This window comes from Grampus griseus, assembly GCF_964374135.1.
Source record: "Grampus griseus genome assembly, chromosome: 1".
In the NCBI taxonomy this organism is placed as follows: Eukaryota; Metazoa; Chordata; class Mammalia; order Artiodactyla; family Delphinidae; genus Grampus; species Grampus griseus.
Window position 1 is genome coordinate 32028838 of NC_139017.1, and position 18845 is coordinate 32047682.

The following is an 18845-nucleotide window of genomic DNA, read 5'->3' on the forward strand; positions in this document are numbered from 1 at the left end:
TTTTTAATGATGGCCATTCTGACTGGTGTAAGGTGGTGCCTCATTGTAGTTTTGATTTGCATTTGTCGAATAATTAGTGATGTTGAGCAGCTTTTCATGTGCTTCTTGGCCATCTACATGTCTTCTTTGGAGAAATGCCTATTTAGGTCTTCTGCCCATTTTTCAATTGAGTTTTTTGTTGTTGTTGAGTTGTATGAGCTGTTTGTATATTCTGCAAATTAAGCCCTTGTCAGTCGCATCATTTGCAAATATTTTCTCCCAGTCTGTAGGTTGTCTTTTCAGTTTGTTTATGGTTTCTTTTGCTGTGCAAAAGCTTGTAGATTTAATTAGGTCCCATTTGTTTACTTTTGTTTTAATTTCTATTGCCTTGGGAGACTGACCTAAGAAAACACTGGTATGATTTATGTCAGAATGTTTTGCTTATGTTCTCTTCTAGGAGTTTTATGGTGTCATGTCTTATGTTTAAGGCTTTAAGCCATTTTGAGTTTATTTTTCTGTATGGTATGAGGGTGTGTCCTAACTTCGTTGATTTACATGCGGCTGTCCAACTTTTCCAACACCACTTGCTGAAGAGACTGTCTTTTTCCCATAGTATATTCTTGCCTCCTTTGTTGAAGATTGACCATAGGTGTGTGGGTTTATTTCTGGGCTCTCTATTCTGTTCCATTGATCCATGTATGTTTTTGTGCCAATGCCATGCCATTTTGATTACTGTAGCTTTGTAGTATCATCTGAAGTCTGGGAGGCTTATGCCTTCTACTTTTCCCTTTTTCCTCAGGATTGCTTTGGCAATTCTGGGTCTTTTATGGTTCCATATAAATTTTAGGATTATTTGTTCTATTTCTGTGAAAAATGTCATGGGTAATTTGGTAGGGATTGCATTAAATCTGTAGATTGCTTTGGGTAGTATGGCCATGTTAACAATATTAATTTTTCCAATCCAAGAGCATGGGATATCTTTCCTAAGTTAATGTATTTTAGACCTGGGTACATAGGTGAATGTTATTTCCTGCACTTTTCTATATGATTGATGTTAATATATTTTTTAAATGAGTAATCAAATAAAAATATATTAGCTTCTGTGAGGAAAAGTAAAAATCAAAAGAAAAGGCCTGTGGTATGATGAATTGGGAGATTGGGTTGACATATATACACTAATATGTATAAAATGGATAACTAATAAGAACCTGCTGTATAAAAAAATAAATAAAATAAAATTCAAAAGAAAAAAAGGAAAGGCCTGTAATGGTAACTCTGAGCCCACACACAATGAACTTATGTTACAGAGGCACACTTCAACCACAGCCTCCTATACATTTTGTCATATCCAGTTGAGAAGAGATAGGACAAAGAAAAGCTACCCATGAGAACAAAATCAGAGCTGGGAGAGCAGTAGGACCTCACCCAACCTACTCCATCCTGGAAACCTCAATCTTATGATGTATGGACTATTAATATTCCTTCTATTTTACAGATAAGGAAACTGAGATATAGAGATGTTAAGAATCTTACCCAAGAACACACAACTAGTAAAAAATATATATATGTATCATAAACATACTATAAGGCATCCTGATTCTATATTTGAATTGTGACTCTAGCACATATGACCTGGGTAAATTTGCACATATTCTTCAACTCTTCTCAAATTGCTTATTTTGGTGTTGTGAAAGTCTCAAGTGATATAATAAATCATGTAGCAACTACATCTACCACAATTATGATTATAAATGGGCCTAAAAAATGTGACAATGATTTGCCTTGGGTCATTCATCCCACCAGGCCTCTTAATCTTTACATCTAAGACCATTTGACATACATAATTACAGGATCGACCTCAGTCCCAAGATTAATCTTGTTCTTCACCAGGAAGGATTTAAGAAGTTTTTAACAATTCAGCATCAAGTTCTAACAATTGGCTTTAATCCCTGTTCTAAAACTAAGACTCTCCCTCATCCCTAGTTCTAACTTCTGCCTCATTCTCTTATACCCTTCCTAGTCCTAAAGACGTACTACATGCCATATGATTGACGTATGTTACCACATTTAAACCTCACAACAGTATGAGGTAGGTATTACTACATAACCTATTTCACAGATGAAGAAACTGGATACAGAAAGGTTAAAATGCCCAAGGTCATTTAATAGTGCCAGAATCAGAAGACAAACCTAGGTCAGCTGGCTCCAAAGCTATTATTTTTCCTCTATAACAAGTAGTTTTCAAGCTGTGTTCCCAAGCTTCCATGGAGACTCAAGGGCTGCCAGAGGAGACTGAAGAGATAGAAGGGGTATGGCTCAACTCACTTTTACAGATACCTGTATTCTGCTGATTGCCACATACACTTTGGATGTCATGGAATTCTTTCTTGCGTGCCTGTCTGCCTGGGCTACCTTCTCCTACAACTTAGAGATGAATCTTAACTTAGTCACGCACAACTCAAGACAGACTCTGCTTTAGTAGGTACTTTCCAGTTGCCCCAACACAGTTTCCATTAAACTTCCACTCCTAGGTCTGCATTAAAATAACAGAGAGTAGTTCTAGAAGTCTAGAAATGGCCACCATTACGTGTAAGTAATTATCAACTCTCCTACAGTACAGAAGTATAGATTATTATGGCTCATATAATCCAAAACAGTGAATCAATTGTCATGAGAATTTTAAGAATACACTTATACTTTAAAATTCATTATTCATAACTATGAAGTAGAGTATTTTAGAATAATCTGCAATATTTTAAGCCAAGTAAAGTCATACTTAAAAAGACCGAAGCTGAAAAGCTACAAAGCTTTCTAAATTTTTTCCCTTGCTCAATTTTATGAACTCTACCCCATGATGTTAGTTCTGAGAGCTGACCATATATCAGGTATGTAATGATAATCATGTATGAAGGCAAAGTACCCTTCTTAATGTAATATTAAAATTAGTATTTTTGATTCCTTTCTCTTGCCTATATACTCACATACCTTATAATGACAACACACAGAACTGTTTTTGAGGAGGGCTACAATAGAGCCCTCCTCACAGCTGAGAAAAATGACTGAGTTACAACCTGAAATATCAGCAGTGACCTTCACTCTGATGTGAAACCTCTTTATATGTCACCGGCAAAGTACAATAACTATCACTACCTTACAGTATTATGAGTATTCAGTTCCTATTCTTTTCTTTTTTTTGTGATACGCGGGCCTCTCTCTCACTGTTGTGGCCTCTCCCGTTGCGGAGCACAGGCTCCGGACGCGCAGGCCCAGCAGCCATGGCTCACGGGCCCAGCCGCTCCGCGGCATGTGGGATCTTCCCAGACTGGGGCACAAACCCGTGTCCCCTGCATTGGCAGGCGGACTCTCAACCACTGCGCCACCAGGGAATCCCTCATTTCCTATTCTTTTAAGCCAGATAACTAAATACCCTGGATATGCTGCTCTGGTATTTCTCAAAGTATAGTTCATAGAGTACCTGCATAAGAATCTCCTGAGGCACTATTTGTAAAATGTAGCTACCTGGGCCCCACAAGCAATCTAAGGAATAAAAATTTCTGTAAGATCGGAAAATTTGCATTTCTGACAAGCTCACCCAGGCACTGATTTGAAAACCAATTGTATAAATCCATTTAATATGTCCTTACTATTTAAGAATGAGATTGGTTAAAACAAAGACCCTTTCTCTATTTTGCCGATATTTAAAATTGCACACATGTAGTGCTTTTTGGTATGTGTCTGAAAAAGTTTAGGAGACAATAATATTGATCATAACACCACACTCAAAAGCAATACCTCAAAGTAAATTTTCACTTTTTAGAAAGAGCTTTAGGATAGTGTAGTTCTTAACCAATGGTAAATGATAAACTAATTAGTCTTCACTCAATTTAGCAGTCCACACAGTTTATTCAGCAATAGAACAGAAGAGAACTTCCATCATGACAGACATAAGGCAGATACAGGGCAGATCTCTGGGGTACATTCTTTAAGCAGACTAACAAGTGACTTTTTAACATGTGGCAGGCATGATTTGTTGCATACAAACAGCCATTCATTCCTTACTTCTTCCTTCCTAAAAGAGCCCTGATTTTATTAGGGGAGACAATGTGTCCTACCCAGGCAGTGCAACTCCATTCCCCTCTGCCAGGTTTCCCAGGTTCCTTTGTGAATCAAGGATGTAAGAAAAAATCTGTGAGGGACTTTTGAGAAAGATCTTCTTCCCAAATAAAAGACACAGACTTGAAAGGAGAAAGCTTTTTGCTCCTTACTTCCAGCCTTTGACTGGGACTGAAATGTCTGGAGCAGCAACAAGCTACATTATACTCGGTGAGAACTATGAGGACAAAAAGCCAATATGCTAAAGATCCCAGAGGGGAAAGATAGCAAGAACCTGGGGCCTTGAGAACATTGTTGAGTTGCTACACAAGCACTGGATTATCTAGAATCTTAAGTGGAATTTTTAAATTGTTCAGTGGCCTCTGAGATGTTTTCTAAGTTTCTTAACCTGAACTCTAGTTTCATGATTCTTATGAACAAGTGAAGGCCAGAATGAGGCCAATGTCAGGTAAGACCTTCTTAGTTCTAAGAAAAATGCTTCCCCTAAACTGTTCATAATATATATGCAGTCAAGCTGGGTAACTCCTTTCGTCACCTATCTCCTAGGACAGGTACTTTTCCATTGCCAGGGGAGGACATTCTAAGTTCAGTCACCACAAAGACAGGATAGTCCTTGCTTATGTAGAGCCAAGGAAGTGTAGACAGAGGCATTTCTGCATGTTTTTATTGTCACCTATATAGGTGCTGCCTGACTGAATGTGATTCCTCTGACAGTGACCAGTTATGGATAACGTCATAGCCACACTGAGGATGAGCTAAATAGAGCCAATGATGAATAAATGGTTATATATGAATAAATTTTATATATATATATATAATTATCACTGATTAATATTTAAGAGGTGGAATTTAGAACAATATAGTTTATTATTAAAATGTTTAGTTGTTTTACTGGAATAATCTAGAATTCAGCTACAAGGATGCTTTCCCAGAAAAGTTTTCACTAGAATATAATGAAAGTACACACAGTATGGGGCTTCTCCTCCAGGACTACCATGTCATAATAACGTCAATAATTAGGCTGTGGAGATTTTTAGGAGTAAGCTAATTCCAAAACATAGGAGATATGGATTAGTCAGGTTCTAGATGAACAATCTGGCTTGGAATACTGATTAAATTCATGCTGAAGAAGAGATGCACAGACCCTGGAAGCAGATCCAACAACAATTTAAGCAGTTTCCCAGAGTAGTGACAGTCTGGATCAGATATAGAAAGGAGTCATTTTTCCATCTTCCTTGGGCTACTAGTACAAAACCCTCTAGAGTCTCCATGATTTTGACTGTTTCAGAAGTTATTTGCTTTGGCCAAGTTTTTTGTTCAAGGTTTTATCTGTTCTGGTCAGGATTAACTGTAATGCAGGGTTAAAACCAGCAACTCTAGAGTCATGTATCCTTTTTCTAACCAGTGGAGGACCCAGAAGAAATGGGTGGCAAGCTTTTTCAAAGGTCCACCTGGTAAGATTTTGGGGAGCCCACTCAAGTGGGAAAGACCAAGGAAGAACAAGGCTTCTATTAGCAGGATTATCAGGATAACACTCAGGGCAATAATCAGCTCTGTTAATACGGTCTAAGAATACTTGGTAACATTCATTCTCAACCAGTTCAGTTTGGTACAACCAGTGGCCTAGTTCTAAACTAGGGAACCACTGCTGTCCACAGTCAGGGCAATGTGAATTATCTGAGAACATTGGGACCTAGAGAGACAACACAGAAAGCAATGTAACTGTAAGAGGCAACAATGATAAAGAGAGACACCCAAACAACCAGTCCTATTACAGGTTTGGTTTAGCACTTTCTCAGTCCAACCACCATTACTTGGAGAGGGTAAAATGTGGCTTGCACCTCTGTGCAATTCTTCAAGATTTCGTTGTCTATTTTTCACTCACTTGCAACCCAGTCTCTGAACTCAGGGACTGATCCAGTCTATGTTATCAGTCACTTACTAACAGCATAGATCTCAGAATAGCTCCTTTAAATTCCAGCTTCTCAAGAAAAGATAGGGTTCTAGTCTAAGTTAATTATTTTTTCTTGTGTGTTATCAGCTGGTGGTATCATGCAGAGGCATCTGGCTTACTCTGCTTTGCTGGTAAGTTATTATGTCTGCTTGGTGAAACAGAGGAGCTGACAGGTCCAATGGGTCTTTGGTGGGCGCTGGCACTCTTGCCGTTGTAATACACGTACCCAAGTCTTAAGGCCTTGGCACTTTATAGCGATGTAGAGGGGTCAGGAAAACCTGGCAGAGTCCTCTTGAGCGTGGATCCAATGAAGTCTTTCTTGGGAGGACCTTAATCAGGACCCAGTCACAGGGAAGTAGCTGCTGTTGAGTTGGTTGAAGGGTCTGGGAATGCTTCACATACCTGTAAATAATAAAACTTCAGACGACTCATGTGGGCTTTGAGTTGCTCACAATATTATTAGAAACATGCATTTGGATGAGAATTGTCTCATGGGTTTCCCCATAACAACTTCATATGGGTTCAAACCAATTTATCTGTTGGGAGTTATTCTTATGCTTGATTGGGCAACAGGGAGGATTTTGGTTCATTTAAGGTTTGTATTAGCTTAATTTTATTTTAGGACTATATATTTCTTTTTCCTACTCCTTTGGAACTTTGGGAATAATAAGGTCTGTATAATCATGGTTAATGTGGTAAAACTTTGAGATTTTTTGTCTCTCTTCTGTGAAATGGGTGCCGTATATATAGTTCTCCCATAATGGGTGGGATAACATTAACAATGGTGACAGCCTTCTAAAACAGACTTCAATCCATGCAGGGAAAAGCTTACAAAATTATTAGATAATATTCTTAATAACTAACCATAGGAAGTTGGATGAAATCCTTTTGAAGGCTGAAAAAGAAAACACAAGGGACACGTCTCATTGTCCACATCTGCCTTTATAGGCTCATATGCATTTTAAGTTTAAGAAGGCAATTAAGGCACGGTCCTGAGCTATTCTTGGAAAATATATAGTAAATCAGTTGGAATTTACAGATGCTTTCATCATCTTTGTACTCCTTCATGACACTGAATGTAACAAGTAAACAAGGTAGGGTAGAGCAGGATGCATGGAACAACTAGACAGGCACCTAGGAAGTGCCACAGATCACCAGAGCACAATATATAGTCTGCCTTTCTCCAGTGTTCTTTTGTGAATTCTGAGGCCTGATCCTGTGAGAGCACTAAGGGACACTGGGGAAGATGTGAGTGTTAAAACTGTATAAAGATATAGCCTGGGGCTTCCCTGGTGGCGCAGTGGTTGAGAGTCCGCCTGCCGATGCAGGGGACACGGGTTTGTGCCCCGGTCCGCGAAGATCCCACATGCCGCGGAGCAGCTGGGCCCGTGAGCCATGGCCACTGAGCCTGCGCGTCCGGAGCCTGTGCTCCACAACAGGAGAGGTCACAACGATGAGAGGCCCATGTACCGCGAAAAAAAAAAAAAAGATATAACCTGAAAAGCAGAGGGAGTTATAACCCTTAGCTGTGATCAGCCAAAGCATTTTCCTTACAGACTATCAATAGCAGCTGTGATTCTCAGATTTTAAAACGGCAACTTTAAAAGACAACTGAAGAGCAGCCTCTGCCAGTGCTGCAACCTGGGGTCAATAGTCTGATGGGAGCCCCGGATGGGGTGGGATAGAATCAGTGTAGATACACTGATGTGTTTTTTGAGGTTAGGTGACAGTATGCATGAAGATTACCAACTCAGCTCCTCAGGCAGAGTGAACAGAAAGTAGGGTTCCTGACCTTTGTGGTGACAACATAGAGTATAACAGATTTCCCTGAGCGTCTACTGTCAAGAGCCACTACAGTAAAAGTTTCAGTTGTTGAACTGGGAAATCTTGGATGTCTAGTACATGAAACAAATAGATGATGAATAAAACCCACATGATTGTGGGGTTTATCACAGAAGTTAGTAGTAAAGTTATATGACTAAGTCTGACATTGAAAAGGTATAGAATTTTGGGTTTCCAGAAAGAAAAGGGGAAATTCAATTAAAACCACAACAAGATACTGTATTTCACATCCACCAGACTGGCAAAAATTAACAAGTTTGACAATGTGGGCTCTATATACTCTAGGCAAGACTACCCTCCCCTCAAACTCCACATCTCTGTTGGCTAAAGCTCCATTCCCTAAGCTCCAAATGCTCAGAATGAAGCATGGCCTTCCCCCAACCTTCATTTCTCTATCTTCAAGAGTTAAGCAAGACTAGAGCTCCAAGTATTCCTGAATCAAGAGCAATCTAGTGTTCCATATGTTCCCGACAAGACCACCCCTCCCCTCATCCTCCAAACCACAATGGGCAAGAGGGGAGTCAAAACAGGGCTCCAAAGCACTAAATGCTCAGAATAAGATCACCTATTACCAGCCTCCTAACTCATTCCTTCCTGAAAATACTCCTGGCAAGATTCTCGAACTACCCCCCCCCCCAGCCTCACAAGCTTCACTACCATTATCTGCTTGAAAGCCTGAGGACCAACCAATCTCATCACACCTGTACCTCTTTTTATGTCAATCACCACATGGAGCCCAGAGCTTCCTGGTTATACTTCATCCTCTTATAGTCTCTAATCCCCATATGGCTCTGACAGCAGTAAGATAATATCCCCTTCTCTTCTTTACTTTTTTTCCCATTAAACATGTACCATTTTGATATTAAATATTTTAGCTATTTGTCTCTACTAAAACCTAAACTCCAAGAGTAGGGTGTTTTGTTTTTATTTACTGCTGTACATACCCAATAAACATTTCTTGAATGAATAAATAATGAGACTATAGAGTAATTTGAATCCTTATACCCTAACACTAGGAGCATAAATTAGTATAACCACTTTTGGAATTAATTTGGCATTATCAGGTAAAGCTGAGGATGTGCACTTCCTGTAACTCAGTAATTACCTGAGAGTAGTCTCAGGTAACTACCCTAGAGAAAATTACACGTTTATTTAAAAACATGAATAAAAATATTCAAGGTAGTTCTTTGTATAACAGCAAAATAACAACCAAAATGCCCAAGACAGTAGAATGGATTAAAAAAATTGAGATAGTCCCACACAGACATAGATGAAACTCAAGAATATTGAGCTGAAATATAAAGAGCAAGTAGCAGAAGAATACACACATACTCACTCTCTTATATAGTTTCCATTTACATAAAGTTTCAATATATTGCTTAGGAATAAATGCAATAAAGCTAAAAAAAAAGGATAAGTACAAGGATAACTATTACCTTTGATGGGATAGGGAAGGGAATGGGATTGAGAAAGGCATACAGAGTATTTCAAAGATAACTGTAAACATTTTTTCTTTGAATGGCTGGAGGTACAAGAATGCATCATAAATCATAATAGTTTACATAATCTCTATTCAATATTTTATTTTTTTCTACTTCTGTCTTCATTTTTACTTTTTGTAACTTTTAATTTTTATTGGAGTACAGGTGATTTACGATGTTGTGTTAGTTTCAGGTGTACAGCAAAGTGGATCAGTTATACATCTACATATATCCACTCTTTTTTAGATTCATTTCCTAAATAGATCATTACAGAGTACTGAATAGAGTTAGTTCCCTGTGCTATACAGTAGGTTCTTATTAGTTATCTATTTTATATATAGTAGTGTGTATACGTTAATCCCAATCTCTATTCAATATTTTATAATTAAAAAAAGAAAAGAGTGGAAAATAGCAGTGGGCTAGAAAAAGAGATTAATAGGCAAAACCAACTTTCACCCTGTGGACAAGAAGACCAGGAGCAGTTACTCTGCTCAGAGGCAAAGTGGGTGACTGAGGAAAACAGGAGTCCTACAGAAAGACATGGATCTTTGTTTTTCTCATAATATTGGAAGCAACTATCTCTTCATGGAAATAAAGTAACAAAATATATTGTAAATCAACTATACTTCAATTTTTAAAAATCTCTATGGAAAGAAAAAAGAAATAAGGTAAAAGAGGCCTACCTAATGTTAATTAATGGAATTAATTTTTCCATTAGGCTACCTAATGGAAAAGAACTTCACTTGGCCAGATATTCAACAGAAAAACTCCATCTCTGAAATAATACTTTTTTTTTTTTTTTTGGCCACGCATGGAGCATATGGGGATCTTAGTTCCCAATCAAGGATTGAACCTGCGCCCCCTACAGTGGAATTGCAGTCTTAACCACTGGACCACCAGGGAAGTCCACAAGATAATAATAATAATAATAGCTAATACTTATTGAGCGTCACTATCTGTTCTAATACATGTAATACATTTTACATCTATTAACTCATGTAATTCTTACAATAATCCACTCTATAGTTAAAGAAACAGAGAGGCTGAGCAACTTGCCCAGAGCCACACAGGTCTTTGTAGAGAAATCAGTATTTGAATTCAAGAAGATTGGTTCCAGAGCCTGTACTCTTAACCACTATAAGACACTGCCTTTCTGAAGCAGTGACTGTTGAGTTTTAGAAAACCCTTTCATAAGCTATTTGCAAAGCTACAGGATACTCTTCAATTGTGTGTATTATATTAAAGTGGGGGTGGGAGAAACTCTCTCCCATAATTTTCCACTTTCACACAAAAAAATCCAGGATACATTTCAGGGAGTCCTAAATCCCCTGAAATTACATATAAATTTTTTTATGTACACATGTGCATTTTTTTCTGGAAAGAGAGTACAGCTGATCCTTGAACAACGTGGGGGTTAGGGGTACCAACCTTCAAGTAATCAAAAATCTGCATGTAACTTACAGTCAGCCCTTCGTATATGCAGTTCCTCTGTAGCCATCGTTCTGCATCCTCGGATTCAATCAACCACAGACCGTGTAGTACTGAAATATTTATTGTTGAAAAAAATCTGCATGTAAGTGGACCCACACAATTCAAACTGTGTTGTTCAAAGGTCAATTGTACACACTTTTAGATTCCCAAAGGAATGGTTCAGAACCATTGGGCATGAATGGTTCCTAATCATTTTACCATCAAAGGCAATTTTTATTCCTGGCACCCCCCTCCCCAGATCTCAATATGGAAGGATCCCTGAACAACTACCATTCTTGTAATAACTTCGTTTTCTCATTTTATTAATTAGACATGTAGGTCTGCCAATCAGAACTTCTAATAAAAACAAGAAAAAAACTAGTGTTAATAGCCCTGATTTAGAAATTTTCAATATTTTAAATTACAGATAATATTCAAAATGCCTATAACATAAAGTCAGAGAGATTTCGGCTACTCTGGATTTGTTTCCTTCCTCAACTCCATTAGCTTAAGTCAAAAGTGGTTGATCTGGGGGGAAAAAAAAAAAAAAGTGGTTGATCTGAGGTAAATGTATGATTACCACCAGGCTGGTAGAAATGCAAAAAATACCTTGGGAACCACCATTACTCAACTGATTATTGTTTAAGTTATTGAGGAAACTGCCACGTACTAGGCCCAATGCCAAATACTATACATACAGAGAGAAAAATCTTACAGAGCTTCCAGATGTCGAGGGAATCCAGATTGGAACCAATGCTTTAGGTAAAGGCTAAGAGCTTTTCGATAGATATAAAAAGACTGCCTGTAGAGATCACAGGAAATTCAGGAAGGCCCACAGAAGTTGGAATGTCCTTATCTTCAAGCGAACCTTGCAGCCAACAACAGTGGGCAAAAAACAAATTTAAAGGGCTTCCCTACCACATAAATGCTATACAGTCATCTTTCAGTATCAGTGGGGGATTCATTCCAGGACCACCCACAGATACCAAAATGCAAGGACCAGAGGGACACTCAAGTCCCTTACATAAAATGGCGTAGTATCTGCATATAACCCATGCACATCCTGCTGTATACTTTAAATCATCTCAAGATTACTTATAATACCTAATGTAATGTAAATGCTATGTAAATAGCTGCCAGAGCACAGCAAGTTCAAGTTTTGCTTTTTGGAACTTTCTGAATTTTTTTTCACAAATATTTTCTATCAGATTTTTTTTTTTTTTTGGGCTGCGTTGCGTGGCTTGTGGGATCTTAGTTCCCCGACCAGAAATTGACCCTGGGCCTTGGCAGTGAAAGTGGCAAGTCCTTAGCACTGCACCAACAGGGAACTTCCCAGATCAGACTTTTTGTGTATGAGAACTAAAGTAAATTTAAGTTTCATCCTGTAGATTTATTAGAGGAAAATTTAGAAAATAAGCACTTTAACATCAAAATAGAAAATGCAGTTCTATTCAAACCAGTGAAATTTACACTATTAATGATGGCAGCTTAATACATATTAAATAATTAGCATCTCTAAATATTGAGTCTGTATCATTCTTCGCTATTTCCTGAATTGATGTTAGTAAGCTAGCTCAAATCTGCCTCTGATAAACAAAAATTCTCTTGTTCTTTTTATTTATTTATTTAGAATATTTATTTATTTGGTTGCAATGGGTCTTAGTTGTGACAGCTGGGCTCCTTAGTTGTGGCATGCATGTGGTATCTGGTTCCCTGACCAGGGATCGAACCTGGGCCCCCTGCATTGGGAGCTTGGAGTCCTATCCACTGCATCAGCAGGGAAGTCCCTCTTGTTCTTTTTAGTGATAGGATAATATAAGTTTCAGATTGAGTCAGGACTGGGATGACTGCTCCAGGCAAATATATCACTTAAACTTCAGCCTCAGCCAAGTCCTCATATGATATATAAAATCAAAAGAACAGACACACAGAAAAAATATAAATACTCTAAATTTTCTTGCATTTCCATTTTAAATATTTTCTCCCATGGAATAATTTATTCTAACACTACTCAATAATCAAAACTATTTTTTGTATGAGACAGCTTCTCTGATAAGTTTCACACACGAAGTGAAATCTCAAGAGCTTCATATTTCATTAACTAGTTCTGAATTTAGATGTTGGGAGATTAAGGAGTATGAAAAAAAAGAATCACTCTTCTTTTTAAATTCACATAATCTAAAATAATTCTTTGCTTAAAATATATTATGAAAATACATGCTCCTGAAAAAAGGTTTCAGCCTGTTTTGTGAGGAACTACTTTTAATTTGGCAGTCTTGAGATCACAGAGAGAAGGCACAATCTTCAACACTGTTGAGCACACACACTGTTCCCTCTTACGAAAATAGATAAGCCAAACAAAAAATATGATCTTGAGTCACCCAGGAGTTGAGAAACAGGGAACTCCCTGGCAGTCCAGTGGTTAGGACTCCGAGCTCTCACTGTCGAGGACCTGGGTTCAATCCCTGCTTGGGGAACTAAGATCCCACAAGCCTTGCGGCGAAGCCAAAAATAAAAATAACAAAAAAAAAAAGGAACTGACAAACATAACAGGTGTGTGTGTGCATTGCTGGCATTCCATAAAGGGGAACAACTGGTTTAAAATTTTACTGGTGCACTTCAATCTACTTTGCCCCAATGGACAAAAGTCCATGGTTCAAATTCTATTTACAGTTTCAATTTAAAACACCAGCAGCCAAACCTTTAAAGTTAATATGCAGTTTTCAACAGTGAGACCTAGTGCTAAGGTTAGGTATTTATATACTTGTATCAGCTATTTGTGTCTGTGTTGAAAACTAAGTATCTAAGTCTTGCCCACGCCTCTGCACCATATCCATTGTCATAATATGCCAGGATTATTATTTTCAAGATTTCCCACTCATTTCCCAGTGTTTTCACTAAATAGTACTTATTCCATATTTTTGAAGGGGAGGTTGAGAAAGTACTAAAAACTAGAAACAAAAAGCACTCTACTTACTTTCTTAGGGAACTGTTTCTTATATAGGGACTGGATGTCTGGAGCAGTTCAGATATAAATTTTTTCTGAGGATAGAGAAAAAATTTCCTTTCCTTCTTACCCTTCTTACTCCCTCGATTTGCATTTCACATTTAGGCTGACCCACGCAGAGGCAAAAAGCAACACACAAAGATCAAAGAGTTTGCTACGATTTCCAACAGTGGGTGGCATAACTGATTCCCAGTTTTAGCTCAACTCCTCTAATCATCTTTAGTATCTACAGGAAGCCAGCACATTGTTATTAAATGTTTTATTTTGAACGAATTTTAAACTTGTAGAAAAGTTGCAAAAATAGTGCAGAGAGTTCCTTATACCCTTTACCCAGTTTCTCCTAAAGTCAACATCTCATAAAATACAGTTACAAAACCAAGAAATTAACATTGGTACAAGTCAATTAACTAAACTACAGACTGCTCGAATTGTACCAGTTTCTCCACTAATGTCCCTTTTCTGTTCCATAGTCCAATCTGGGATCCACCACTGCATTTAGTTGTCAATTCTCCTGAGTCTCCAATCCGTGACAGTTTCTGTCTCTAATTATCTGTGACTTTCCCTGGTCTTTGTGACCTTTACACTTTTGAAAAGTACTAGCCAGTTACTTTGTACAATGTCCCTCAATTTGTGAGTAGAAAGATAAAGAGTTTATGCATTTTTGGCAAGAATAACACCACAGAAATGATGTTGAGTCCTTCTAAGTGCATCATATCACTGGGGTCATGATGTCTGTATGTCTTATTACTGGTGATGTTAACCTCAATCAGTTGGTTAACACAGTATCTCCACTGTCAAGTTACTATTTTTCCTTTGTAGCTAATAATTATATTGGGGAGATATTTTGAGACTATGCAAATACCCTGATTTTCCTCAAAATTTCACCTACCAGTATTATAGGTAGATTTTATCTGCAATAATTACTACGCGGCTGTTTGTCTAATAGTGATTTTGTTTCCTTTTTACCATGTTTACTCATTGGAATTCTTCTCTAAGAAAGAGCTGTCCCTTCTTGAATTCTATTTATTTATCAACTATGTCAGTATGGACTCATGGCCACTTACTTTACTTTATTCTATGGGTTAAAATCCAGTACTACCATTACTCATTTTATTACTCAGGTTGTTCCAACTTTGGCCATCAAGCTCCTTCAAGTTCCTCCTGTGTCCTTTCAACAAGCTCCCAAACCTTTTTGAGCATTTACTTAATTTCAAGCACCACAAGATGTTCCAGGCTCACCTTGTATTTTCCCTGACTCAGACCTGGAATCAAGTACGTCTCAAAAAAAAAAAAAAAAAAAAATCCTAGTTCCTTTTATCAGAGGATAGTGTTTAAAAACAAGAGCTGGGTGCTCATTGCTACTGGGGTTTCACCATCGGGTCAACAATTTGGACAACCCCCACTATTATTTGTTTCCTTACTAAACTCATTAGCTGGAAATCATTAGCATCACCTGGGAACCTATTAGAAATGCAAACTCTTGGGACCCACCCCAGACCTACCAGACTAGAATCTTTGAGGGTCTGGTGCAGGAATTTGTTTTAACAGGCTCACCAGATGATTCTGATGCTCACTATAAAATTTAAGAAACATGAAACACTGCTTTAATGAAGAAGAGTTAGCTTTCCATCACTATAAACCCTATGTTTACTATATCTATCCCTAATAAAAAAAGGGAAAATTTACTCTTAATAACTTGTGCATAAATTATATTTTTACTGCCACAACTAATAAAACTATAGGTGAATGCCTCATCTGTTAAGGCACTGAACACTTCCCTACTCTTGTTTTCCTACAAAATTTTTTTTACATGTGGTGGTCATGGTAGTTATAAAGTACAAATATTGTTACTCTTATACAAAGAAGTTTAAGTCAGCCTGCAGGACCATCTCCTGCCTACATATATGACTCAACATCCATATAGTGAATCTATAAATATGAAATCCTCCCAGCACAGTCCTCTAAAGTCAGACTGCCTAGGCCTGAATGACTGCTCCAGCACCTGACTTGGTGAACTCTGCTCTATTTCCCTGGTTTTCTTAACCACAAAGTGGAATAACTACCCAGATGAAAGAAGCATTATGAGGGTTAAAGTGATAATGTGCAGCACTTACCGCTATGGGGGCACAAAAGAAGTCTCAGGATGTGTTTATTATTATTTGAACTGTTAAGTAGAAGTGCAACTAGACGTTTTATTTTTCGGAATGGGGAAAGCAAGTGGACACTGTGCTAAAGGAAAGTTCTGCTGTTTCTTCACTAGTAGATCAAAATAAAGGCAGAACCAGAGAGCTCTATTTATATAATTAAAACAAAACCCTCAGAAGTTTACAAATTAATGTTTTAAATTTGCCTTTTGGCAAAAATGTTATTATATTTACATTATGTACACCCATGATCAAGAGCTAAAGAAGAGTATATAAAAATAAAAACAATTTGATTTGTTCAGGTAGTGGAATTATTGGTGAATTTTCTTCCTTTCTATTTTGATTATCAAAACCATGTGCCACTTCCTTTAATATTAGTAAAGAAGAAAGTAGTCCAATTAGTAATAACTGTTTCCACTTATTGAGTCCTTAAACCCATTTAATATTCCAAATAACCCTATGACTCTCCACTTTAAAGATGAGGTAATGGGCTCAGAGAGATAAAGCAACCTGCCCAAGCCACAAATTGACAGAACAGGAATTCAAACTCAGCTCTGACTCCGAAGTCTACGCTCATAACCAATGTTGGAGACATCTTTCTTTATTCACAAATGCTTGATTTGCTGTGCAAAACTTACGATAAAGTATAATCACTATATTGACTTATCTCTTGTGGGACACAGTAGTCATTATAAAATATAGACTATTAACGAAATTTTAACACAATTAAAATTCTAAATGAAAAATGAAAAACAGCATAAAGCAGACAAGGCTTCTCTCAGCAAACTTTCCTTCAGGAAATTCAAGTGGCACTTCAGAGAAATGTGGATTTCCATGGTATACAGTTTAAAATTACCGCCTACGCAAAAATAAATTACATACAAGACGCTATACATTATTTAAATACCCAATAATCCTCAAATAATTAGCTAAATTCTTCTTACTTTATTTGTTACTTATAGAAGCTCTCAGGCTAGTATTATCTCTACACTAGGAAGAAAAACAAGTGAAGTAGAGCTGAACTGAGTCACTTATGGTTACGATAAACCAGAGTAAAAGTGGTAATCAAGTTCTGGGCTCTGCATTCAGCATAAGCATTACTCAGGAGAGACTCCCAAAGTTTTCACAGCAAATGTCAGTTTTCAAACCGTTCTAATCCACACAAAGGCTTCCAGGAAAATTTTTAGTTCCTCTACCAGTAAGTTCCTTTTTAAATTAGAGTATTTCCCACTGACCATTTATATAGTAATCCTGTGCTTGAAAAACAAAACTGATAAATACGGATAACAGCCACAGCCCTAATTCTTAACAAACAGAGACAAGGAAAGGATCTCTCATATAGATCCAAAATAAAATGTTTTAAAACCTAAAGACAGGTAAAATTGAAACAGTGTGTTGAATCAGATTAACTGATTTCTGTAACTGTGTATAAAGTTTAACAATTAAGCACTACTGATTAAGTAGAGAGTAAACTTTTTTGAAGGAAGGAAAAAGGGGTAAACTTTCTCGGGTATGAAATACAATTGGGACTACATATATAATATGTAATTAATTGGTAATTGCAGGGTCTTACTAAAACTTCTCTCTTTTTAGCACCATAAAGGCTAAAAGGCAGGGGTGGCAAGTGAGGGATGGAGGGGCGGCGGCGGGGGAACGCGGACACTATCTTATAAAGATTAAAAAGACGAATGATGGGATCCTGTTAAGCATGAAGGTAAAGGGAGTAATCAACACCTGCACTGGTAGATTTCCCGTTTACATTTGAACCTTATAGGAATTCTGCTTCTCGTCTCAAAGTCCAAACCAAACATTTATTCCCACCTTATTCTGTTTAATGTTTATATGATTCTGTTTCTCTTTTTTCACTCCAAAACAAAAATATACCTCCAACCTGCTCCGTTTAAGGTTTTTGCGGTAAAGAGGTGGGGGTGGGGAAGGACCGTTTCTGAAAGATATTTAAAAAGAAGGTATCAGATCAAATATTAAAACATGGAAAAGTTGTATACAAATTTTACTTACAAATTCTAGCGGGGTTTTAAATCGTCGACTGTCAATGTCAGGAGAGCCCTTAGAGTGTTCTTTCTGCTCCACAACGCTGAGCTGCACCCCTCGGACGCGGCGGAACAGAATGTCGTCCCGTCCCTGCCCACGTGACCGCGACCTCCGCAGGGAGGGTAGGCGCCCGCGGAATGCTGGGACTGGTAGGCGCCGGCCCCTCCTCCCCGCAGGCGGCCAGCGGCCGAGCTGGAGGCTGGAGGTGCGGTGAGTGCAGCGGCAGAACCGCAAGCCTCCCCGCGTTCTCAGGCTGCTACCAGACCCGGAGGCAGGCATCCCTGCAAGACCCTGGAGGTCCCTAAACCCTCATAAAGACCTAAAGTTCATAGGCTCGAGGAACTAATGGAACCAACACAGTGAGAGGTACTAGCCAATGATACTGGCAAGCACCAGTCAGACTTGACTTAGAAGCCGGCCTCTACCATTACGAGGTGCATGTCCTCAAAGGAGTTGCATCTAAGCCCGAGTTTGCTCTTGTCAAATGCAGACAACGCTACATACATAGTACCTCATAAGGTGGTTGTGAGTAAATGAGCTAATGTACATAACAGTGTCTACTAAACGACATTAGTAAATGATGAATAAAAAATAGCTATTATCTTAATCTATTAATTTTATAAAAATGAAAATTGAGAGATGGCAAGCAATTTACGCAAGAACACATAATTGGTTAAGGGCAAAGTCAAGTAAGTCTAAAAGTCCTGTTCCTGACCTGCACCAATTCAATACAACATAGAAGAAATCTACTCACATAAATCTCACTTCCCCTTTCCTGATTTTTCCCCATAACACTCCTGACC

The 18845-nt window shown here is 38.1% G+C and overlaps 2 protein-coding genes across 4 annotated transcripts in view; both read right to left on the reverse strand.

Moving 5' to 3' along the window:
• Positions 1-18141, reverse strand: part of LOC309822795 (torsin-1A-interacting protein 2-like) — a 36928-nt gene extending 18787 nt beyond the window's left edge. Inside the window, exon 1 of the mRNA XM_082654814.1 lies at positions 18010-18141. The gene's annotated coding sequence lies outside the window, so the exon portion shown is untranslated. The remainder of the gene's footprint in view (positions 1-18009) is intronic.
• Positions 3873-18131, reverse strand: LOC309822804 (torsin-1A-interacting protein 2). 3 transcript variants are annotated; one of them, XM_082654827.1, is made up of 3 exons: positions 18010-18105; positions 10831-10910; positions 3873-6448 (listed from the first exon to the last, which is right to left on the reverse strand). In XM_082654827.1, exon 3 carries the CDS (start codon positions 5777-5779, stop codon positions 5384-5386), a length of 396 nt encoding a protein of 131 aa, XP_082510953.1. In that variant the 5' UTR covers positions 5780-6448; positions 10831-10910; positions 18010-18105; the 3' UTR covers positions 3873-5383. The 3 variants fall into 3 exon arrangements, with proteins under 3 accessions (XP_082510953.1, XP_082510952.1, XP_082510954.1); XM_082654826.1 differs by lacking the exon at positions 10831-10910 and having other exon boundaries at positions 18010-18131; XM_082654828.1 differs by lacking the exons at positions 10831-10910; positions 18010-18105 and adding an exon at positions 6911-7012.
• Positions 18142-18845: the final 704 nt, after the last annotated feature.

Coding starts and splice junctions, on each gene's coding strand:
- LOC309822804 (XM_082654826.1), bottom strand. CDS start 5,779: ATGTTCTCAGATAATTCACATTGCCCTGACTGTGGACAGCAGTGGTTC.